We start from the raw sequence: 25755 nt of genomic DNA, 5'->3' as shown, positions 1-25755 counted from the left end.
CATTGTGGATGGTGACTGCAGCCATGAATTAAAGATGCTTGCTCCTTGGAAGAAAAGCTAGGACAAAGCTAGACAGCATATTAAAAAGCAGAGACAACTTTGCTGACAAAGGTACGCCTGGTCAAAGCTATTATTCCAGTAGTCATGTACAGATGCGAGAGTTGGACCATAAAGAAATCTAAGCAATGAAGAATTGATGCTTTTGAACTGTGGTGCTGGAGAAGAGTCTTGAGAGTCCTTTCAACAGCAGGGGAATCAAACCAGTCAATCCTAAAGGAAATCAACCCTGAATATTCATTGGAAGGACTGATGTGGAAGCTGAAGCCCAATACTTTGGCCACATGATGCAAAGAACTAACTCACTGGAAAAGACCCTGATGCTGGGAAAGATTGAGGGCAGGAGGAAAAGGGGGCAACAGAGGACGAGATGGTTGGATGGCATCATCGACTCAATGGACAGAAGTTTGAGCAAACTCCAGGAGATAGTGAAGGACAGGGAAATCTGGTGTATGCCAGCCCATGCGGTGGCATAGAGTCAGACACGACTGAGCGACTGAACAACAAACAACAAAACTTGCAAAGTAGTTAGTACCACAGAAGGGGCAAAGGAGGGGAGGTTTGTTGTCACGTTAGGGATCTTAGAATCGAAACTGAGCAGAAAAAGGAAGGAAAGAGATGAAGAAGGCAGCAAATAAATTATAATAAATAAATAATAAAATAAATAAATTTAATAAATTTAAATACTAAAAATATAATAAATACATTATCGATGTAACCATGGAAGTCTGAGACTGCTCAGTTCAGTCGCTCAGTCGTGTCCGACTCTTTGCGACCCCACGGACTGCAGCACGCGAGGCCTCCCTGTCCATCACCAACTCCCGGAGTTTACTCAAACTCACATCCATTGAGTCGGTGATGCCATCCAACCATCTCATCCTCGGTCGTCCCCTGAGACGGCTAGGTGAACGCAAAGAAAAGCGGTGAGTAGACGAGATTTCATGAACATAATTTCACAACTGTAACGCTTTGGCGATGGGAATGTATCACCTCCAACAGCCAGTTTCTCTGTCATTGCGAAGCCAGGTGGTCTGGGGCGGCGACACGCTGACTGGAAACTCCCGGGTTCCTCGGACCCCAGCAGCAGAGATTGGTCCGGCGACACCCTCCGCCGCAGCCCCGCGCGTGCGCAGTGTGAGAGAGCGCGTCGCGCCTGCGCACGACGTCGCCGCTGCCGCCCACTCCAGAGCCGACCTCCCCCGGCGCGGAGGTGAATGGGCTTCCGCGACGCCGTCCGCGGCGAGGAGTTGGCGCTTCCTAGGCGACCGGAGCCCCGCTGACTCGTCCTCCTTCGACCAGAAACCCTCCTCCTGGGCCCGCGCGGGAGGAGTCGGGTCTCTGAGGGAGCGGCGAGCCCGCCGGCCCCGGTCTCTTTCCCTGGCGGCGGCGGCTTCTACCGTAAGACAATATGTTCAAGAGAATGGCCGAATTTGGGCCTGACTCCGGCGGGAGAGTGAAGGTCAGTGCGCGGCCGGTGCTCCCCTCACGGAGTATCTTTTAGTCCCGGCTCTTTCTAGCGCGGCCTGGGGAGGGTCAGCTTGTTCCCTCTCGCTCCTTCTTGCCTCAGACTGAAAGCGGGGTTTCTAGGAGGACGGCGACTCAGAGCCCCAAAGGGAAAATCGTGGTTTCATTGGGCCCCAACTTCAGGTGAAACCCCCTCCCTTCCATCCCAGCCAAAATAAACTGACGTAATCCTTGGTGCCTGAGGGAGAGATGGACTTCGTCGCCAGGGAAGAAGCCACTTGGAGGACTGGCAGATCCTGGCTTGGTGTTCATCCGCTGCCAACCCAGGTCACCTGTAAATCGGGGTCGGGGGGCACCCACCTATTGTAGGATAACAATTGCCGATTCCATGCGAAGGAAGCACGTGGGTGAATGTTTTACCGGATTCTCTCAGCCTCTATTGCAGCCTTACAAAGGCAGCGTTACTCCCAATATTTACAAATGTGGTAACTATAGAGCTGGCGAATAGAGAAGTTCCGAAGACTTCCCCAAGTTCGTAGTGTTCATAAAGCCTCAAGGCTACGGCCAGGATACTGATTAATCAAGGCAAAGAAGATGCCTGGCACACAGGCAACATTCAGTACACGTCAAGTTTCTTAGTTTGTAATTAAAGTTCTAATCGAGCCTAACGTGATGTTTGTCACCGTGACAAATTTCCCTCCCACTTAAATACGTTACCTGGCACATTAATTTTTTATGTCACGACCAGCTGGTTCCTGATATAACATTGATTTTTACTCCCTTCAGATTTTTTTTGTGCCACAGAAAGAAAAATCTTTTCAAAAAGAAATCACCCAATTTTTGCACCAGTCTAGTTGCTCTCGGTTTTAAGAATCCTTCTCCATATCATATTGTTCACATAAATTTATGCTGTATATGCAGTTGTCCTACACAGTGCTTTAATGCTTCTTATAACGTGAGAGCTCTTTGAAAGTTTCAAAAGCTACTGAAATTAAATGGAAGGGGAAAGAGATGGCCAGGTAAAATTCATAGTAGCAGGAGTTTCATAAACATATTTTCTCTCTGCTTTGGGGACAGATTTTGGAATGATAAGAAAGTACTACAGAAAAGAGGATTATAAAAATGATCGAAAAATAATAATAATAAATAAGGGAAAAAAGAGAAAACAGAAAAGAGGATTATAAGATTAGCTTTCAGAGAAGAATTTACAGAACTTTCTCAGTTTGTAATCATGTTAGGTTCTAAAAGTCTTTTAAGTCCAAAGTGAAGTGAGGAGATTAGGCTTGTAGTCCTCAAATGCTTTTCCACCAAAAATGGATGTGAGTTCGTCATTTAAAACTTAAAATTAGGGACCTATTTCTTCTCCTTGCTGATTGTTACCTGAGCTTGTAAGCACCTTTTTCCAATTTAGATAAGTTTCATCCTAGTAGAAAGTCCACTGGCAAACGAATGCCCTTCACATATCCGAAGAGCTCTGCAGGCTCCCGTCAGCACTGGCGCTGTGCACTCTCTTATCTCCTCACCTTGCCATGCTCCTTTGTGTTTATTCATTCAATCCTTAAAGGTGAGGCCCCGCTTTGTGTGCCCCACAAGTGCACTTGCTGTGATGTTTTTTAAATTCCCATACAGACTGCTTGCCTTCTTCTGAATTAACTCTAGGCTAGTAGCTATTGAAGTTATTTGAGGATTACCTAGTCACAATGAAGTTTTTCCCTTTATGACCAACCTACTGTATAGCAGGTGCATCTCTCGCAGCCTGGATGGAAGGGGAGTTTGGGGGAGAATGGATACATGTGTTGTATGGCTGAGTCCCTTTGCTGTTCACCTGAAACTGTCACAACATTGTTAATCAGCTATACCCCAATACAGAATAACAAGTTTTAAAAAAAAGGAAAGAAAAAGTTTTTCTGTTTGTTCACCGCTTTTCTTATTATTATTACTTATTGATTACATTGGCCCAACACTTTGTACATATGATATATCTTGGTCTTCAGGTACATTCCTACTATTCAACAGTTAGTCTCAAATTCACATGCAACATTCAGCATTTTCTCCTGAATTTTTTTCTCTCTCCTTTTCATCATAATCTGCCTTTACAGTTCTGAGATGTGCACAGAAACATGTACATGCATCACAGAACTGAGCACAAATGTAGCAAACATGTCATTAGTCAAGTGTTTATCAAGCTTGAGTCCTCCAAGTGCCTCTGCCATTATCTGAATTCAAATGTAATATTTAACTTGTTTGTTTAAATCTAATTTTTAAAGTCCCTTCCTAAGCATTACTATTCTTGAAATTGTGATTTGAATTGCTTGTTGTAGTTGTGGTTTTTCTAATACAGATTAAAGTAAGTACTAGTAATAAAAAGAAAATGCTTCCCTTATTCTACCAAAAAATTCTCTTCCAAACTGCCTTTAATTTTTCTACTGTACTTTGGAAAACCCTGCTGTAAGCTGATTAATAAGGACATTACCGTCAGGTGATGACAATCAAAGTTAGTGACTATTAATTCCTTGTTGTTCTTTAAAGTTTGTAAATAAAGAACCTTTTCTATTTCTGTATTTAAAAAAAACCAAAGCAAAAATAGAAACACTCAAAGTACTTTATATGATTTAAATAGATGTTTTCAAAGTGGGAACATTGTAATTACTGTGATGTTTAGTTATTTGTGGTAATATGCTGCTGCTGCGTCACTTCAGTCGTGTCCGACTCTGTGTGACCCCATAGACGGAAGCCCACCAGGCTCCCCCGTCCCTGGGATTCTCCAGGCAAGAACACTGGAGTGGGTTGCCATTTCCTTCTCCAATGTGTGAAAGTGAAGAGTGAAAGTGAAGTCGCTCAGTCGTGTCCGACCCTTAGCGACCCCACGGACTGCAGCCTACCAGGCTCCTCCATCCATGGGATTTTCTAGGCAATAGTACTGGAGTGGCTTGCCATTGCCTTCTGCGGTGGTAATATAAAATGAGGCTAATTGTCTGGAATTGATTTTTAAGGGAAATCCATGGTAAATGCAAACCTAGGTTGTTAATTTATGTTGAAATTGTTTTTCTTTTAGGGTGTTACTATCGTTAAACCAATAGTTTATGGTAATGTTGCTCGATATTTTGGAAAGAAAAGAGAAGAAGATGGGCACACCCATCAGTGGACAGTATATGTAAAACCATATAGAAATGAGGTAAATATTTCTTTTTCCTAAAACCTTTTTGAAGCTGTGGTTTGTTTTGCTTGAAGATAAATTGTAACATCATTTTATAGTAACTGATAATAAAATTGTCCCATTGTAGGATAACCAAGGTCCTACTGTGTAGTTCATGGAACTCTGCTGAATGTTATTGGGAGGGGAGTTTGGGGAGAATGGGTACATGTGTATGTATGGCTGAGTCCTTTCACTGTTCACCTGAAACGGTCATAACATTGTTAATCAGCTTTACTGCAGTACAGAATAAAAAGTTTTTTTTAAAAAGTAAAAAAAATTGCCCATTGTAGAAATGTTACCCCAAAAGTTGAAAGAATAAAGTAAGAGCTGTCATCTTTGTATACTTGTTAGTAGAAATCAATCTTCCAAAACTGTTTTATAATTAAAATTAAGTTATAAGCTTCCCTACTGTCTCAGTGGTTAAAAATTCACCTGCTAGTGCAGAAGAGGTAGGTTCGGTCCCTGGATCAGGAAGATTCCCTGGGAAAGAATTGGCAACCCACTCCAATATTCTTGCTTAGGAGAGCCCATGGACAGAGGAGCCTGGCAGGCTATGGTCTGTGGGGTCGCAAAAGAGCTGGATGCAACTTAGCGACTAAACAGCAACAACAATGGTAACAAGAGCTATCCTGTATACATAGTATGTCTTCTAATCACCACCTCTTAAGGTAGCCTAGTGTATAATCACATGTTTCAGGAATGATAAGTTTAAGTTTTAATTTGATAATCAGAGAAGATGAAAGACAAAACTGCTACATAATCTGGCTGCTGGTAGTTTGGTTTTGTGGCTGAATCTCTAATGCCTGGAATGTAGTCAGTACATAGTAGGTATTCAGTAGATACTGAATGAATAAATATTCCTCTGTTTAAAACTCTTCATTTTGTATGTCAGCTGTTATTGATCCAATATAGTGGAAGCAATAAGGCAAGTGAGAATTTATATTATCATTGTAATCATTTGTCACCGTCTGGAAACATCTGAAAAAGCCTTTAGAGGCGTCATGAAGAGATGTTAACTTCTGAAAAGTTGAAAATGGTGCCAAATACCACAGGATAGATTCATAGCTTGATAATGATAAAGATATCCTGCTTCAAATACTTTTACCACATGTAAGAGAAGAATTTTGGACTTATACTTTATCAAGGAGTGGGCACATTTTGTGAAGGAATCTAGTATCTATTCAAAATAACTTTATAATGTCAGTTTTAAGGGTTGTCTTCCCGTGTAACCCCACACTGTGTTCAGTCATGTTTAATAAATTAAGAGATGATCAGTTTAGAGGTCATATGCCACACATTAAACTGCCATGTAGGACAGTTTATAATGACTCAGCTCAGCACGTGCATGCTAACTTGCTTCTGTCGTGTCCGACTTTTTGCAGCCCTATGGACTGTAGCCCTCTAGGCTCCTCTGTCTGGGATTCTTCAGGCAAGAATACTACAGTGGGTTGCCATGTCCTTCTCCAAGGGATCTTCCACACAAAGATCGAACCCACATCTCTTGTCTCCCGCACTGGCAGGCAGGTCCTTTAACCACTAGTGCCACCAGGGACACCCACATAGAACTCAGTCTAGCCACAACTTAAAGGTGACTAGTTGAATGTAGGCCTTTGGAGCTGAAATTGAGCAAAATACAGCACAGCAAGTAGTGATGCAACCCAAAGTTATCTTAATTTCAAGGGCAAAGAAGATTCTAGTTGACCTTTGATTTCTGTTTATCTTTTCTTAGTATATTTCAGCAAAAGACTGAATTAAAATAGTGAAACTAACTAAGCTTGATAATGTTTCTTCTTCAGCATTTATACTATCCTGTATTAAACAAAATTAAAAGACAAAAAACTTTCAAAGTCCACACAAAAACTTGTATGTAAATATTCAGTGACATTACTCATAATTGCCCAAGTGTCTCCAAACTGATAAGTGGATAAATAAAATACGGTGTAGTCATATAGTGAGATATTATTAAGCAATAAAATGAAGTAATGATACATTCTACTACCACATGGAAGAAATGTATTTGTTTTTATAGAAAAATCAGAATAGATTTTGAATATTGTCAACAGGGATATATCAAACAATACTCAAAGGTACATAAACATAGGATTTGCAACACAAGTGAATAGAGACATATATATTTATATATGTGATGAATTATGAAAGAATCTGCCACAGGCTTCCTTTGTTTAAAATAAAAATAAAAGCTTCAGGTTGTAATTCATATTTCTTAGGCATTTCTTGTCTATAAAATTAGTACATATGCTCAATGTATTTCCCTCCTAATTTTTATAGGTAGATGGCAGAACTAATTAATTCCTCTGTATTTTAGGATATGTCAGCATATGTGAAGAAAATCCAATTTAAATTACATGAAAGCTATGGCAATCCTTTAAGAGGTACAGTAGTTCTGTGATTCATAACATACAAAATATAAAAGAACGAGGAAACTGTATCAGCAGTTTAAAATTCCTAATTGTTTTCTTTTTTCTTTCTTTTAGTTGTTACTAAGCCTCCGTATGAGATTACTGAAACAGGATGGGGTGAATTCGAAATAATCATCAAAATATTTTTCATTGATCCTAATGAAAGACCCGTGAGTAATGTTACTCTTTGTAGATATAAAATGGATTTTTTAGTAATTGTGAAAATGTAGTAGTACATTAGACAACATATACAAGCTGTATGTATGTTGACATTTTTTTAATCAGGTATACTTTATATAAGTTTATGTCTTGCTATATCTTGCCATGCATTAAGGTTTTTCTTTTTTAAATGAAGTGCCTTTCAAAAATCTTTTATTTCCACATATAAAAAGAAGGAATATAGTAAGAACAGTTATTTGAAAGAAATCATGGAAATTATATGATTACTATAGCAAAAAAAGTCTAAAATTCATTACTATTTTTTGGTTATTAGTAATAAACAAGTTGAGTCCATACACTCTCTGAATTGGGAGTGTCTAGTTTTTTTAGTTAAAAACACTAGAATGCCTTTTTACTTTTTCATACTGTCATCAGTACTAGCAGCTTTATCTTATTCATGATGCCTTATTATAACTACTGACTTTTTCATAATTTGCTCTCTTCTTCCGATTGTTGCTATCTAATGTAAAAAAGTCCCGAAAGTTTTCACTTTGAGCCCTCAGCAACTTGGTAAGGTTGGTGAGATCCTCGTTTTAGAAATGAGGATACTAAGGCTCAAAGATAAAGTCTTGTGCTCAAAAATGCAGTTAATTGTTGTTGAGCTAGTTTTTGAACCTGTATATTTGCATTCATGTGTCATACTCTTTACTCTTTTGACTAAAACCACTAAGCTTGTTTTATTGTTAAACACAAAGAGTTACAACTCAGGCTATTTCATTGCACATTTGTATGGCCAGTGTTTAACTTCACTTTCAGGGTTTTAATATTCATCATCATCAATTTTCATCTTGATAGACTGAGTTCATTCCTTCAGCCCCAAACATTTACACTTTAATTATCTGATTACATTTGTAAAACTGTGTGCTTTTAAAGGAGTTGAAATAGCACCTGGACCAGTGATACAGAGAATTAGTTCCTAACTAACTATGTCAGAAATGCCTGAGGTATTTTTTAGAAGTTTAGACATCTAGTCCCCATTCTCTGGATGGTGATTCATAAGTTTGGAGAGGGGCCAGCACCCCCAGGTAATTTTGATGCACAGTAAGATTTAGGACCGGTTGACGTAGGCCACTACATAGACGTTTCCTTTAGCCCCTTCAGTATAGTAAGAAAAGAAGACTGACTTCCATCATGAAGTGAAACATCCTGTTCAGACTTGGAGAAGTTCTAGTTTTCAGAAAGTTCTACTTTATATAAGCTTCTTTGAACTTTTTCCTGATAACTATTCATAGATTAGTTTATTTTCCTCCTGAAGATCCATCTAAATGGTTATTTAAATATCTTCCATGTGGTAACATTTTGGTATCTCCTACCATTCTTGTCTTTCTGAGATACTCTCACAGATACTCTGGCAAAAAATTATTAAATGTATTTGCAAGATACTTCTCAGTGAGCAGGATACAAAGATCAGACACTACACCTATTCTTGATCAAAATAGTCTATTTGGGAATATAGAGCACAGACTATGGCTGATATTGAGAGAAGGGAGAGGGAGAAATTGTTAATGTTGTTAGAAATGTTATTAGAGGTGAGGTTCTTGTTAACTTTGTAAGGTTGCTTTGAATTCATTTTACTTGGAGAATGTGCTGCTTTACCTATCTGCCTCCTCATCTGTCTCCTCCATCTCACCTCTCTACCCCTCCTTGGAAAATACATCTCTGAAAGAAATCATTGTATCATGTAAACTCATTATGAGACAGCTCTCAAAGTCTACTCTTGGGAAAGGAAGGTAATACATTTTTTTGCACTTCTGCAGTGATTAATTTATTGATAGGTTTTCATGTAGATCTACATGGACCTGAATTTTATCCACTACAAACTGTTCTCTTGTTCTTTCAGTGCAGTGAAACTATTATAGTTTTTCAGTTGACTCTTATAGAAAATAAGTCATATGAAGATTTATTTAAATTATAAAAGAAAGACATGGGTAACTTGTGATTTGCTTCCCTTATCCGGTAACCTATTACAGGTCAAGACACTATGTAAAATGAATGGTTGTTTCTTAAAGCAAAATACTAATATTAGGGTTTTATTCCTAGAAGTATTGCCAGCAGGTATAGGCATTTTCATTGCTCTAAGAATCTTCAAGTATCAGTGTAAATTAGAGACATATGTCTTGAAATTTTTCATTGTCTTTATCTGCATGAATGCCTCGAAAATCTGGATAAGTTTGGGAAAGGACAGTTTTATGATGTAGTTTTCAATACTGCTCAAATTATAAAACATATAGTTTTTTAAAAAATTAAAAAATAAAATGTACAAGCTTCCTGTATTAGGTTCCTGTGGCTGCCGTAACAGTATCACAAACTGAATGGGTGAAACAACAGTTCATTCTCTTGGTTCTGGAGACTAGAAGTCCAGTTTCAAGGTGTTGGCCATGCTGTCTCCAAAGCCTCTAGGGGACGATCTTTTCTTGCCTCCTCTAGTTTGTGGTAGCCCCAGGCGCTCCTTGGCTGTGGCGGCATAACTCCAGTCTCTTGCCTCCCCATCTCTGCGTCTCTTCCCTTTTTATGAACATGCCAGTCATATTGGGCTAGGGCCCCCCCGTGACTTCATCTTAACTTGATTACATCTACAAAGACTCTCTTTGCAAATACATTCACAGGTACTGAGGATAAGTATAGATACTTCACTATCTTTGGGGGGATATAATTTAACCCCATAACATAGAAGTTACCCCATTTCTGACCCCTTCTTCAAGAAAGCGACAGTTACGGTTTTCAGTTCCTCTTGGAATTAACTCCCATGCATCTGATGTATTTAAATCCCTAAGTTTGGATTTTTCTATTTTAGATAGTGCCTCTCAACTCCTGAGGATGACACATGATCCTTTATCTTCATGTTTCTTTCTTTTTTCATTTTATTGGAGGAATTTCTTCAGAAAGGATGCCTAAGAAATAAATTTTCAAAGTCAGTGCTCTCTGAAAATATCTTTATTTTTACTTCATACTTGATTGATTGAATGAAGAATTCTAGGATCCACAGGAGGATATGCTGTCTTGGCTGTGAGTAAAAGGAGAAGAAGGAAGATTAACCAACCCAGCCACCCAAAGCATTCTTGATTTCTACCCCTGCCAACTTTGAGCTTCCAGTCTCTCTTGGGCTCACTGGGGCCACTGTCTCTCACCTCTGATGCAGTTTCCTTCCCTAAGTTTTTAGGTTATGGATTTCCCCATTAAGGTTTATCTATTGGTGTAGTCTCATCTGCTTTCTGTCACCCTAGAAATTTGTCAAATTATCTGTTTAAATATGATGCCTGCTTTTTATGATGATTTTAGCTGACTTTTTGGAAAATTCTTCAATCCCTCTTAGTTGCTTCTCCAACTTCATCATGAACTCCTGATTTTTTACCTGCTAGATTTTGTTTTGTTCAAACAATCGTGCTGCAAAGCTTTTCCATTGATGTCTTATTTTATCTGTTTCCAAGTATTTTGAAGAGAGATTGCTCTTGCTGAAGTGAATTATCAGTGGCTTATTATGCTACTTATGTTATAATCTTATTATTAGGATTATATTAACTTGTCCTCTAAACCAGAGAAATTAACTTGTCCTCTAAAACTTGAGTATTTTAGTATTGATCATTCCTTTTGAAATCAAATCTTTTTTCCTCACAGTAAATTTGTAAATTTTATCTGTCACAGTTAAGCAAATTTCATTTGTATGAGTAAAAGACTTTTTGTCTTAGTGATTTCCCAGTTTAATTTGCATAGCCGTATCTTGTGTTGTAGTCCCTCTCTGGAATGCTTTGTAGCCAGTCTTTACTTATCCTCTTTGTAGCATACATATTGAATAGATATGGATAGATGTTAATACCTAATAGGAAAATAAAAGTACAGTCAGAGTTCGGATGATCTGCCACTTGTAAGCTGTAGTTGTGACAAGATCCTGAATTTGCTAGGTTTAATCAATAACCTCAGATATGCAGATGACACTACCCTTATGGCAGAAAGTGAAGAGGAACTCAAAAACCTCTTGATGAAAGTGAAAGAGGAGACTGAAAAGGTTGGCTTGAAGCTCAACATTCAGAAAACGAAGATCATGGCATCTGGTCCCATCACTTCATGGGAAATAGATAGAAAAACAGTGGAAACAATGTCAGACTTTATTTTTTCGGGCTCCAAAATCACTGCAGATGCTGATTGCAGCCATGAAATTAAAAGACGCTTACTCCTTGGAAGGAAAGTTATGACCAACCTAGATAGTATATTAAAAAGCAGAGACATTACTTTGCCAACCAAGGTCCGTCTAGTCAAGGCAATGGTTTTTCCCGTGGTCGTGTATGGATGTGAGAGTTGGACTGTGAAGAAAGCTGATCGCCGAAGAATCGATGCTTTTGAACTGTGGTGTTGGAGAACACTCTTGAGAGTCCCTTATACTGCAAGGAGATCCAGCCAGTCCATTCTGAAGGAGATCAATCCTGGGTGTTCATTGGAAGGACTGATGCTGAAGCTGAAACTCCAATACTTTGGCCACCTCATGCGATGAGTTGACTCACTGGAAAAGACTCTGATGCTGGGAAAGGTTGGGGGCGGGAGGAGAAGGGGACGACGGAGAATGAGATGGCTGGATGGCATCACCGACTCTGTGGACATGAGTTTGAGTGAACTCCGGGAGTTGGTGATGGACAGGGAGGCCTGGCGTGCTGTGACTCATGGGGTCGCGGAGAGTCGGACACGACTGAGCGACTGAACTGAACTGAACTACTTTACTTTAGTAGTTACTTCTGTAACTGTAAATCAGTTAGAGAAATGATAATCTCACATGATGATGATAAAACCATCCACGGATGTTGTGTCTGTTTTTATTTCACAGGTAACACTGTATCATTTATTAAAGCTGTTTCAGTCAGACACCAATGCAATGCTGGGGAAAAAAACAGTGGTTTCAGAGTTTTATGATGAAATGGTAAGAAGATTTTATAATGAGAGTTTTTAAAGCATTTTCAATTTGTATATTTTGAAGTTACAGGGCTGCTTTTTCCATTGTATCCCATTAGATATTTCAAGACCCAACAGCAATGATGCAACAATTATTGACAACATCTCGTCAGCTTACCTTAGGAGCCTATAAGCATGAAACAGAATGTAAGTGCCATGAGTTTATAATTAATCCTGAGTAATAATGTATTCAGTGATGGTGAAAGGATTGTATGATAAGTGACTATTAAATTGTTTTTTTATGTATAGGTAAAATTTTTAGAAGTTAAAAACAAAATATGTATTACTAAAGAACAAGTAAAAAGGATACTTTAAATAGCTCTCAGAATAGGCGAACTTTGAGAAATGTAAAAGACAGCTGTTCACACACTCTGAAATACTGTTTGTCTTTTATTAATTAAGTGTAGCTTGTCATTATTAATCTCACTTAACCTGTCACTCAATCATTTTCTGTGTGTACTAGTCTTTGCTACCGGTTGGTGTGAAGAACCTTGCGGAACATTATACTTTAGAGTACTGTGATTAGCATCTCTCTCTACACATTTCATGCAGCTGTATTAATCATTTGCTTTTGTCATTCAAGATGAAACCTATTTACCAACCCCATGTTGACATTTATGTCACCATTTATTTAGTTGTTCCTTTGATCTTTCATTTATTTGCTTACAATATATATTGAGCATCAGTACTATGCCAAGCATTGTTCTAGGTTCAGAAGATAAAGCAGTGTCTAAACCAGACAAAAGCCCTGTCCTCGTGGAACTTACATTCTAGTGGAAGGAAGAAAAATATTCAATAAAGAGAACAATAAAATGTTAGGTAGTGATTGGATGGCATGGAAAAACCTAGAGCAGGTGAGGGAGTGCTTCTGGTGCAAGGAGATTGTTAGAGTTTTAAATATCAGGTCAGAGAATGCTTCCTGAAATTGTGGCGTTTGAGCAGATACCAAAAGGAGTGGGGAAATGAGCCATGCAGCTGCTTGAGGGAGGAATGTTATGTGTAGACGGGCGGCAAGGGCAGGAGCCCTGAGGAAAGAGCAGGCTTGGCATATCCGAGGAACACCAAGAAGGCCAGTGTGACTGGAGTAGAGGGAACACGGAGTGGGAGACAAGGCCAAAGAAATAAGAAGTTAATAGAGGACCAGGTCAAATCTTATGGGTAACTATAAGGACTTTAGATTTTTAAACTGAAGGAGATGTGAAGTTTTTTTGTGGGTTTTGAGCAGCAGAGTGACATTATAAGAATAACATTTTCAAAAGATCAGTCACCCTGGTTGCTATTTTGAGAGCAGACTATAAACCAGAAAGAGTAGAAGAGCAGTTAGGAGGCTGTTGCAATTGTCCAGATGTGATAGAGTTGTGAGTAGTACCAATGGGACAGCAATGGAGGTTCTGTTTTAAAGATAGGTACAATAGGATGGCTGATGGTTTAATAAGATGTGAGAGAAGGAGGTGTATTAATACAAAGCATGACTCTTAAGGTTTGGAGCCCGAAGAAGGAAACAGACAAAAAAAAATTTCATAGAGATGGGAAGTCTGGTAGGGGCAGCTTTGAGGGGAAAGATTAGGAGTAAAGTTTGGACATGATGGGTGTGAAATGCCTGTAAGACATGTAAGTGGAGATGTTGAGAAGGGAATTGTACTCAAAGTCTGGTATTCAAGGAGGGGTCTGGGCATATAGATGGATTTATAAATTGTGAGGCCATATGATATCATCAATAGAGTAAGTGAAGATAACCAGAGGTTCAAGGATTGAGCCCTGGGCTTTCCTAAAATATAGAGATTAAGGAGATGACCGGCTAAGGAAATTAGTAAAAAAAAAAAAAAGATAAACGTGAGTATGGAGGGAGTAAAGCTAGGTGCACTTAATACCCTGGAGCCAAGTGAAGAAGGTTCATCAGGAAATAGTCGTTAGCTGTGTCCAGTACCTCTTATAGGGCAAGTAAGATAAGAGCCAAGAAATAGGCGACAGCAACATGAAATTCCTTGGTGACCTTAATGGGGCAGTTGAAGGAGAATAGTAAGGACAGAACATCAGTTGAGGTGGATCCAGAGAGAATGAGATGAGAGGCTGGAGACAGGTGCTATGGATAAGCCTGTCTTGGAGTTTGACCTGTAAAGGGAAAGTAGCTCTTGAAGCAGTAGGAAAACCAGGATTTGGGGTCCATAGGCCAGTGTTTTCCGGGGGAAGTAGACCAGTGAGTGTAGGTGTAGGCTGAAAGAAGTGATCCAGTAAAAGAAAAGGGTGAGGGGATGAGAACGCAGGTGGGAAAAAGATTGCTGTTTAACCATTAATGGTTATAGTAGTGTTTTGTTTGTGTTTTCATGAAACCCAAGACTAAGAGTTAAATGATCTGAATACTGATTAAAATTGCCACTTGGTAGTCATTTAAAATTTCAAATCACACTTATTAAAAGGATTTATGTTGCATTTTCTACATCTGAAAATATGGCCTACTTTGTTGTGAACATAAAACGGAAATGTGTATGATCACTTCAAGAAGGTAAAAAGCACTAGTAATGTGGTGTTTTAATTAGTTACTGGTCATTTTCTCTTCATTATAAATCTTTCTGCCATTTCATATTCATAGAGGAAAATTCTCTTAAAATTCAAGTGCCTGCATTTCTATGTTTTCAACAAGACTAATATCATTAATTCATATATGTGTAATAGTAAAAACAAATGTGTTTTATAAAAAGACTTTTCCACAAACTACTTTTGCTATATTAAAGCTTATATGTGGAGCTTTATAACCTTGGAAAGCTTTTTTTTTTTTTTTAATTTATTTAGTTTATTTTTTCAAGGTGGGTGGGTGGCCGACATTATCACCGCTCACCCTGTGTGCTCGCTTCGCCAACTGGCGTGACTAAGACCCCCCAGGCCCCAGGCACGATCTGCTCCAACCCCTACCTCCCCCCACGCCTAGCTTTTGTACAGAGTCCTGACTCGCACACGTGTTAGACTCCTTGGTCTGTGTTTCAAATTTATTTTTGGCTGCACTGGGTCTTTGTTGCTGCAGGAAGTCCTTCTCTAATTCCAGCAAGTGGAGGTTACTTTTCCTTGCAGTGCATGGACTTCTCATTGCAGTGGCGTCTCCTGTTGGGGAGCAGAGGCTCTAGAGCACAGCCTTAGTGGTTGTGGAGCATGCGCTTAGTTGCCCCACTGCATGTGGAATCTTCCCATACTAGGGGTCTGCATGTGTCCCCTGCATTGGCAGCTGAATTCTTAACCACTGGGCCACCAGGGAATCCCCAACCTTGGGAGGTTTTTATTAGTAAACTGCATTTTTTGTATTATCTTGAGGTTATTTTCTTAACAGCATCAAATCTATAAGGAAAAAAAAGATAATTCTGTAAATGCTATTGGCACAGTTGATAACTTTTGAGAAGAAAACTTAATTTAGATCATTGCTTCATGGCACTTAATCAGTTCCAGTTTAATTAATGATAGTTAATTGTCTTTGAGTTTTTTTGCCATACCATGTGGCATATGGCCAAGCAAGGATCGAACCTGTGCCTCTTACATTGGAAGTGCAGAGTCTTAACAATTGGACCACCCAGGAAGTCCCTAAATTTTTTTTTATATCATTTAGCCTGTTTAAAAAGTTAGAGAAATGACTGTCTATCCTGGCTAGGGAAGACTTTCTAAATTTGAGATGTTAGAAGAAATTACATTGAAAGACAAAAAATTTTTTTGTAAAAGATACGTAACTTATGCATTTCAAAAGGGCAAAAAAAGAAAAAGTCGATTTTTGGAAAATATGACAAAGGATTAAATATCTGTAAAACTCTAAAATAAAAAAATAGAATATAGTTTTAAACTTTAGTTGATAAATGGACAAAGGAGTGGACAGACAGAAAAAAGATCATTAGTAAATAAAAAGAAAAATTTTTGACCCTGCTAGTAATTTTTAAAATGCAAATCAGTAATAATGGATGGCTATATTTTTATCAAATATGCAAAAGAAATCTTTCACAGTTGTACCTAGCAAGGATGTGGTGAACACTGTGTTCTCATGAATTGTTTATGTGAATAGGCCTTTTAGGAAAGCAATTTGGGAATATTAATCAGGTGTAAAAAAAAGGTGCACTTTTACCAGTTTGAGAACATTATACTCAATATTTGGTAATAATATCAGATTTGTTGAGTATTTACCATTTGTACTTTTCTAATCTGTACAAGTATTAGCTCATTTATATCTATAATAACTTTTTTATGTAATCCATTTAGAAAAGCAAACTGAAGTACACATTGGTAAGAAACTTGCCCACATTAATATGAGTTAGTGGTACAGCCCAGTCTCCTATGCAGTCCTCAGAACTTAGGGTCTAAAAGCATTGTAATATTTGTAGATAAAGTAAAAGGATAGAAGTTGCTCATTATAAAGCACATTAAAAGTTTATAAAGATATTTATACTGGTAAACCTGCAGAAATTTACTTAAGCACTAATGGTCTAGCTTTTAATAGAAGTTGCTTCTACAAGGAATGACTAAACTGATATTGAATAGAGCTTATAAGTGCTTTACATTTCTTAAGTGAAGTGAAAGTTGCTCAGTGTGTCTGACTCTTTGCAACCCCATGGACTGTACAGTCCATGGAATTCTCCAGGCCAGAATAATGGAGTGGGTAGCCTTTCCCTTCTCCGGGAGATCTTCCCAACCCAGGGATTGAACCCAGGTCTCCTGCATTGCAGGCAGATTCTTTACCAGCTGAGCCACAAGGGAAGCCCTTAGGAATTCCCTTAATAGCCCTGAGACAGAAGTACTACTGTTAACCCCATTTTGCATAGAGAGTTTTGATCTTGCCCCAAATCACTCAGCAGAGCCAGGATTTAAACCCACACAGAGTCTGTACCCTTAACCAATAAGCTGTTATTTCTCTTTGTAAAAAGCCTTACAGTCTGCTTCTAACCAGTGAGTGACATTCACTTTGCAAAACTAATAATGCTTCTTTGGATTGAATTACTATAAACTGAGGCTTCATTTGGAATTTAAAATAGAAATTTTATATATATTTATATATGCTACAGCTCATGGAATTTCAGAGTCGGACACGAACACACACACACATACATGCATACTTGCATACATACACATGTGTACATACATACATATACACACGGACACACATCTATATGCACATATATGTATCTTAAATGTATGTGTAAACATTTAATATACAGGAAGTAGAAAACTAGAACAGGCTAAAACATTTAAATGTTTTCTTTTAGGATCTCATCATTAATTAACCCATTTCTCCAATATGTGGTACCCTTGGCAGTTTTATGATTTTTCAAAAATAGAATATGGTGACTAAATCAAAGAACAAAGATCTATATCTACAATGAATGCTGTCCTCTGACAGATGAGTTAAATTAAGTCTTCCTGACTAGATTTAAAACTACCTGTTACAGTCATAAAGTCCTTGTTGTTTCCCAAATCTTTCTGTACTGTCTCCAAGGCCTGCTGTGTCCCACTTTGTCTAATTCCTATCTTATTCTTTAAAACTCAGTTCAGATTTTACTTCTGCCAAGAAGCATTCCTTGATGTATATATATACATTCTTTCCCCTTGGTATGAATCCTGTCTGCTTTCAGTTCAGTTCAGTTCAGTCACTCAGTCGTGTCCGACTCTCCGCGCGCGACCCCATGAATCACAGCACGCCAGGCCTCCCTGTCCATCACCAACTCCCGGAGTTCACTCAAACTTATGTCCACAGAGTAGGTGATGCCATCCAGCCATCTCATTCTCTGCTGTCCCCTTCTCCCGCCCCCAACCTTTCCTAGCATCAGAGTCTTTTCCAGTGAGTCAACTCGTTGCATGAGGTGGCCAAAGTATTGCAGTTTCAGCTTTAGCATCAGTCCTTCCAATGAACACCCAGGATTGATCTCCTTTAGAATGGACTGGCTGGATCTCCTTGCAGTCCAAGGAACTCTCAAGATTCTTCTCAAACACCACAGTTCAAAAGCATCAATTCTTCGGCGATCAGCTTTCTTCACAGTCCAACTCTCACATCCATACATGACCACGGGAAAAACCATAGCCTTGACTAGACAGACCTTGGTTGGCAAAGTAATGTCTCTGCTTTTTAATATACTATCAAGGTTGGTCATAACTTTCCTTCCAAGGAGCAAGCGTCTTTTAATTTCATGGCTGCAATCAGCATCTGCAGTGATTTTGGAGCCCAAAAAAATAAAGTCTGACACTGTTTCCACTGTTTTTCCATCTATTTCCCATGAAGTGATGGGACCAGATGCCATGATCTTGGTTTTCTGAATGTTGAGCTTCAAGCCAACCTTTTCACTTCCTCTTTCACTTGCATCAAGAGGCTTTTGAGTTCCTCTTCACTTTCTGCCATAAGGGTGGTATCATCTGCATATCTGAGGTTATTGATATTTCTCCCAGCAATCTTGATTCCAGCTTGTGCTTCTTCCGGCCCAGCGTTCCTCATGATGTACTCTGCATATAAGTTAAATAAGCAAGGTGACAATATACAGCCTTGACGTACTCCTTTTCCTATTTGGAACCAGTCTGTTGTTCCATGTACAGTTCTGACTGTTGCTTCCTGACCTGCATACAGGTTTCTCAAGAGGCAGGTCAGGTGGTCTGGTATTCCCATCTCTTTCAGAATGTTCCACAGTTTATTGTGATCCACACAGTCAAAGGCTTTGGCATAGTCAGTGAAGCAGAAATAGATGTTTTTCTGGAACTCTCTTGCTTTCTCCATGATCCAGCGGATGTTGGCAATTTGATCTCTGTGCCTCTGCCTTTTCTAAAACCTGCTTGAACATCTGGGAGTTCACGGTATATAGCTCCCTAATTACCTCATGGCACTGTAATGCATTTTTCTTTCTTGTCTATCTCCTATGTGTGTCCCAGCCTCTGTCAATGTACCTTTCACTCTGCTGTTGTTTAGTCACTCAGTTGTGTCCAACTCTTCGTGGCTCCATGGACTGTAGTCCATCAGGCTTCTCTGGAAATGCATGTGTGTGCTCAGTCACTTCAGATGTGTCTGATTCTTTGCAACCCCATGGACTGTTCCACTAGGCTTTTCTGTCCATGGGGTTTCTCTAGACAGGAATACTGGAGTGAGTTGCCATGCCCTCCTCCAGGGGATCTTCCCAACACAGGGATAGAACCCAGGTCTCCCTCATTGCAGGCAAATTCTTTGCCATCTGAGCCACCAGGGAAGCCCAAAAGTCCATGGGATTTCACAGGCAAGAATATTGGAGTGGGTTGCCATTTCCTTCTCCGAGGGATCTTCCCAACCCAGGGATTGAAACTACCTGTCTTACGTCTGCTGCATTGCAGACAGAGCTTTACCACTGAGCCACCCGGGGAGCCTGCTTTCATTCTGTGTATGTCTTTTAATTGATATGAAGAGAGTAGGGGAGCAAAAGGGTAAAAATTTCTGCATTATCAACCAAGTCTAAAGACAGACAAGCCATGAAAAGAAATATTGTACTTCTATCACAGATGACTTGTTTCTTTTCTGTGTAAAGAGCTCCTGCACATCAAGCTTCAGAGCAAAAGAAACCATCAACAAAATTAAAAGGAGACCTACTGAATGGGACAAAATATTTGCAAATCATGTCTCTGATAAAGAGTAAATTTCCAAAATATATACACAACTCATACAGCTCAGTGGTCAAAAAAAGCATACAATTCAATTAAAACTGGACAGAAGAGCTAAGTAGATATTTTTTCAAAGAAGACATGCACATGGCCAACAAATACCAAAAATATGCTCAATATCACTTATCATCTGGGAAATGCAAATCAAAACCACAAAGATATTACTTCATGTCTGTTAGAATGGCTATTATCAAGAAGACTAGAAATAACAAGTGTTGGCAAAGATGTGGAGAAAAGGAAACCCTTATTCAATGTTGATTGGTGCAGCCATTAATGGAAAACAGTATGGACGGACCTCAAAAAAATAAAAATAGAACTACCATATGATCCAACAATTCCACTTCTGGATATGGCTCTAAAGAAAAAAAACACTAGAAAAGATATATACACCCCATGTTCATTACGGCTTTATTTACAATAACCAAATTAGGAAAACAACATAAGTATTCATCAATAGATGACTGGATAAAGAAGTGTTTTTTTATACACACACATACGTACGTACATACATATATACACATGCACACACACACATAATGGAATAATATTCAGCCATTAAAAAGAAATCTTTCCATTTGCATCAACATGGATGGACCTCAAGGGCATTATGCTAAGTGAAATAAATCAGAGAAAAACAAATACAGTATAATCTTATTTATATGTAGACTAAAAAAAAAAAAGCTCAAAAATAACAGAGAACAGATTAGTGGTTGCCAGAGGATGGGGTTGGGGGGGCATGGTCAAAAAGGTGCAAATTTCTAGTTATAAAATAAATTAAGTGATTATGTGATTTACAGCATGGTGACTGTAGTTAATAATATTATGTTGTCTGTTTCAAAGTTGCTGAGAGTAAATTTTAAAATATCTCCTTACAGAAAAAATATTCTTAATTACATATGGTTCAGTTCAGTTCAGTCGCTCAGTCATGTCCGACTCCCACGAACCCATGAACCGCGGCACGCCAGGCCTCCCTGTCTATTACCAACTCCCAGAGTCTACCCAAACTCATGTCCCTTGAGTTGGTGATGCTCTCCAACCATCTCATCCTCTGTTGTCCCCATCTCCTCCTGCTTTCATCTTTCCCAACATCAGGGTCTTTTCAAATGAGTAAGCTCTTTGCATCAGGTGGCCAAAATATTGGAGTTTCAGGTTCAACATTAGTCCTTCCATTGAACACCCAGGACTGATTTCCTTTAGGATGAACTGATTGGATCTCCTTGCAGTCCAAGGGACTCTCAAGAGTCTTCTCCAACGCCACAGTTCAAAAGCATCAATTCTTGGCGCTCAGCTTTCTTTATAGTCAAACTCTCACATCCATACATGACCACTGGAGAAACCATAGCCTTGACTAGACGGACCTTTGTCAGCAAATTAATGTCTCTGCTTTTCAATATGCTGGCTAAGTTGGTCATAACTTTCCTTCCAAGGAGTAAGCGTCTTTTAAATTTCCTGGCTGCAATCACCATCTGCAGTGATTTTGAAGCCCAAAAAAATAAAGTCAGCCACTGTTTCCACCGTTTCCCCATCTGTTTGCCATGAAGTGATAGGCATTTGCCATGATCTGTTTTCTGAATGTTGAGCTTTAAGCCAACTTTTTCACTCTCCTCTTTCACTTTCATCACGAGGCTCTTTAGTTCCTCTTCACTTTCTGCCATAAGGGTGGTGTTATCTGCATATCTGAGGTTATCGATATTTCTCCCAGCAATCTTGATTCCAGCCTGTGTTTCTTCCAGCCCAGCGTTTCTCATGATGTACTCTGCATATAAGTTAAATAAGCAAGGTGACAATATACAGCCTTGACGTACTCCTTCTCCCATTTGGAACCAGTCTGTTGTTCCATGTCCAGTTCTAACTGTTGCTTCCTGACCTGCATACAGGTTTCTCAAGAGGCAGGTCAGGTGGTCTGGTATTCCCATCTCTTTCAGAATTTTCCAGTTTATTGTGATCCACACAGTCAAAGGCTTTGGGCATAGTCAGTAAAGCAGAAATAGATGTTTTTGTGGAACTCTCTTGCTTTTTCGATGATCCAGCGGATGTTGGCAATTTGATCTCTGTTGGCAATTTGATCTCTGGTTCCTCTGCCTTTTCTAAAACTAGCTTGAACATCTGGACATTCACAGTTCACGTATTATTGAAGCCTGGCTTGGAGAATTTGAGCATGACTTTACTAACGTGTGAGATGAGTGTAATTGTGCGGTAGTTTGAGCATTCTTTGGCACTGCCTTTCTTTGGGATTGGAATGAAGACTGACCTTTTCCAGTCCTGTGGCCACTGCTGAGTTTTCCAGATTTGCTGACATATTGAGTGCGGCACTTTCACAGCATCATCTTTCAGGATTTTAAATAGCTCAACTGGAATTCCATCACCTCCACTAGCTTTGTTCGTAGTGATGCTTCCTAAGGCCCACTTGACTTCACATTCCAGGATGTTTGGCCCTAGGTGAGTGATCACACCATTGCAATTACCTGGGTCATGAAGATCTGTTTTGTATATATGGTAACAGATGTTAACTTCAGACTTACTGTGATGATCATTTTGCAATATATACAAGTATTGACTCATGTTGTACACCTGAAACTAATATGTTGTATGTCAATTATACCTCAGTTTTTAAAAAGGCAGGGGCCAGTAACCTAATAGAAAACAGAGGAAAGGATAAATAGGCAGTTCATAAAAAGAAAGGGAGAAATATCCCCTAGACATATTAAAAGAATATCAATTTCAGAAGTAATAGAAGTACAAATTAAAACTATTCTGAAATATAATTTTTAACCTTCCAGATTATTTAAGACCAAAAAATTGATGCAGTAGGGGAACAGACATACTATGCTAGTGAGATTATAAATTAATAATAGAACCTCTAAGAATCACTTAGCATTCTTCAAAAATTACAAACACAATTATTCTTCAACCTAACAATTACTATTTATAGGAATTTATCACACAATTTTCAGCCTTTTAATTTTGTATGTACTGCCTATTTTCAAAAATAATTTTAAAAATAAATGCAATGTAAAATTACAAAGAAAAATGTGGATTGTTTTGGCAATGTAAAAGTTTAGCTCTGTTGCGAAATGTATCACAAAAAGAAAGTCACCAGCAGTGAGCAAAATAAGAACATGCGGTGTTTTTAACGTGCTGGTTGCCTTTTACATGTATTCAGTTCAGTTCAGTCGCTCAGTCATTTCCAACTCTTTGCTACCCCATGAACCGCAGCACGCCAGGCCTCCCTGTCCATCACCAACTCCCAGAGTCCACCCAAACCCATGTCATCGAGTCAGTGATGCCATCCAACCATCTTATCCTCTGTCGTCCCCTTCTCCTCCTGCCCTCAATCTTTCCCAGCATCAGGGTCTTTTCAAATACTTAATCCTAAATCCTCTGTGAAATACAGAGTTTTAACTGTATTATATAGAAAGAAGAAATTGAGTGAGAGAGATATCAGCATTCAGCTAGTAAGGGACCAAATGTGTTTTTGAACTCAAGTCTTTTTGATTTCAAAGAGTTTTGGTTTTTTTTCCTTCAATCCATGCTGCTTCCAACTAGTGATCATTTTACATTAACACAAGTACAATTGTGCCTTAACACAGTCATCAGCAGCAGTTAACTGAACTGTCTACAAGGTGGAAATGGTGGGTGATAGTAGACGTTTTTTTCTCTATAAAACATGGTACTACACTATCCAAGTGGAATATTTAAATAAATATAGTCTATTTTGCAGTAATGATATTTTTCTTTAGTAATTTGTTACATAGCCAGCTATAATGTTTTAAATATTTAATGTTCCTCTGTCAAAATAGTATTTAATATGTTTTTTATGTGCCAGATGATACTCATTTTAAATCTTTAAAGCAAATAACATCACAAGGTGTTTGCAATTATAATCTGTATTTTAGAAATGAGAAAATGAGCATGGAGATTAAAAAAAATAGCTTATTCAGAGTGGCACAACTAGTAGAGCTAGAATTCAAACCTAGACAGTTACTACTCTGTTTTGAAAAAAGATACGGGTTTACCAGTGTGATTTTGTTTACGTAAGCTTTACCTGTACATAAATTTAAGAATACTCTTTTTAGTGAAGTCTTATTAGTTGGAAGTCTCTTGGACTATATGCTCCGTAATTTCCAAATTAATATGTAAATGGAGAAAAACACAGACATTATGTCTTAAAATCTTAAGTGTGAATTAAAATACTAGTGGCCCAAATTTTATTCTTTGTGATAGGAAACGTCTTAGATCCTCTCTTGAGAGTTCAAACTTTCTCACCCACCCTCTTGTGTTTAAAGTTATATATCTTAAGTTGTTTGCATTTCATCATGGAAACATTGACCTAACGAAATGTCACATTTATTACTCTGTGACATATCTCGGACATATGAGAAAAATGCAATAAATTAGTAACAGTCTGTTTTCTTTAGTTGCAGAACTTGAAGTGAAAACCAGAGAAAAATTAGAAGCTGCAAAAAAAAAAACAAGCTTTGAAATTGCAGAGCTTAAAGAGAGATTAAAAGCAAGTCGTGAAACTATAAATTGTTTAAAAAATGAAATCAGGAAACTGGAAGAAGATGATCAGACAAAGGAAATATAAACAGTTCTGAAGACAACTTGATAGTAAGCTAAGCTAAAAATAAGGTGGACTTTAAAGGAGAGATGGACTACAAATGCTGCAGTGTTTCTAAGAGGAATTTTGTATATAGTTGTCGACCATAGATTTTTCAGCAATGGGGTCAAAGTATTTGTACTTTACCAGCAATCTTTAATGTGAAATATATGTGTATAATAAGAATGAATGGTGTATAGGTATTTTACCAACCCATTTCGGAGTAGTTCTGTGATGTTAAGCACAATTTTAAAACATTTTTATTGCATTGTATGTATAGCTTATCCTTTTGACAGGCATTGAAATTTCATTATAAAGTATAACTTGTAGAAATTTTGTACTTCCCCTAGTAGTTAGAATTAGTTGTAAAGTTAATGTGTATATTAAATTTTTACCTCCCCCATCCCAGCTCTTTTGTATCTGATGTGCCCAGTGTCCAGTAAGCACTGAATAAATGTAGTCTGCATATGCTGTTTCTGTCTCTTGATGGGTTTCTTTGTCTTGAAGCCCCTGGAACTCTCTCATTACGATTTAAGTATCTCCATAGTATTGTGACCATATATCTCTGATTTGCAGTCATTGTAACATACCAAAGCTCTCAGATGGCCAAGATCATATATGAAGTATTGTTCTGCCTAACTACCACAGTGTCATTAGTTTTCACAGAGAACAATATTCAATCCCTTGTGCATGTTTCAAAGACACATACGATGCATCTATGAGCAATTTTTCTCACTACTCCTGATTTCTCTACCTTCTCCCTCAGGCTGTCTTGTTCAAATCCACATGGTGAGCCCTCTACATTTTTTTTTTTTTCCTGACTGTGCTGGGTCTTAGTTTTAGCATAAGGGATCTAGTTTCCTGACCACAGATCAAACCTAAGGCCCCTACATTGGAACCACAGAGCATTAGCCTCTGGACCACCAGGGACATACCAGCCCTCTACTTTTGAGTCATCTAATCTGAACACTGCTGCTACTGCTGCTAAGTCACGTCACTCATGTCCGACTCTGTGCGGCCCCATAGACACCAGCCCACCAGGCTCCCCCGCCCCTGGGATTCTCCAGGCAAGAACACTGGAGTGGGTTACCATTTCCTTCTCCAATGAATGAAAGTGAAAAGTGAAAGTGAAGTCGCTCAGTCATGTCCGACTCTTAGCGACCCCATGGACTGCAGCCTACCGGGCTCCTCCGTCCTTGGGAGTTTCCAGGCAAGAGTACTGGAGT

General features: G+C 38.7%; 1 protein-coding gene across 2 annotated transcripts; it reads left to right on the top strand.

The window, feature by feature from the left end:
• The first annotated feature begins 1241 nt into the window (after positions 1–1241).
• On the top strand, positions 1242–25002 carry YEATS4 (YEATS domain containing 4). Of its 2 annotated transcripts, none has more exons than XM_055395846.2 (7): positions 1242–1516; positions 4577–4696; positions 7044–7110; positions 7213–7307; positions 12170–12262; positions 12354–12441; positions 24348–25002. In XM_055395846.2, exons 1-7 carry the CDS (start codon positions 1466–1468, stop codon positions 24515–24517), a joined length of 684 nt encoding a protein of 227 aa, XP_055251821.1. In that variant the 5' UTR covers positions 1242–1465; the 3' UTR covers positions 24518–25002. The 2 variants fall into 2 exon arrangements, with proteins under 2 accessions (XP_055251821.1, XP_088693131.1); XM_088837005.1 differs by lacking the exon at positions 1242–1516 and adding an exon at positions 1565–1848.
• The last annotated feature ends 753 nt before the right edge of the window (positions 25003–25755 follow it).

This window comes from Moschus berezovskii, chromosome 6 (genome assembly GCF_049115385.1).
Source record: "Moschus berezovskii isolate FMDL1 chromosome 6, NW_MosBer_1.0, whole genome shotgun sequence".
Classification (NCBI taxonomy): Eukaryota; Metazoa; Chordata; class Mammalia; order Artiodactyla; family Moschidae; genus Moschus; species Moschus berezovskii.
The sequence above is the reverse complement of the archived record's forward strand: the minus strand, read 5'-3'. Positions and strand labels throughout refer to the sequence as shown.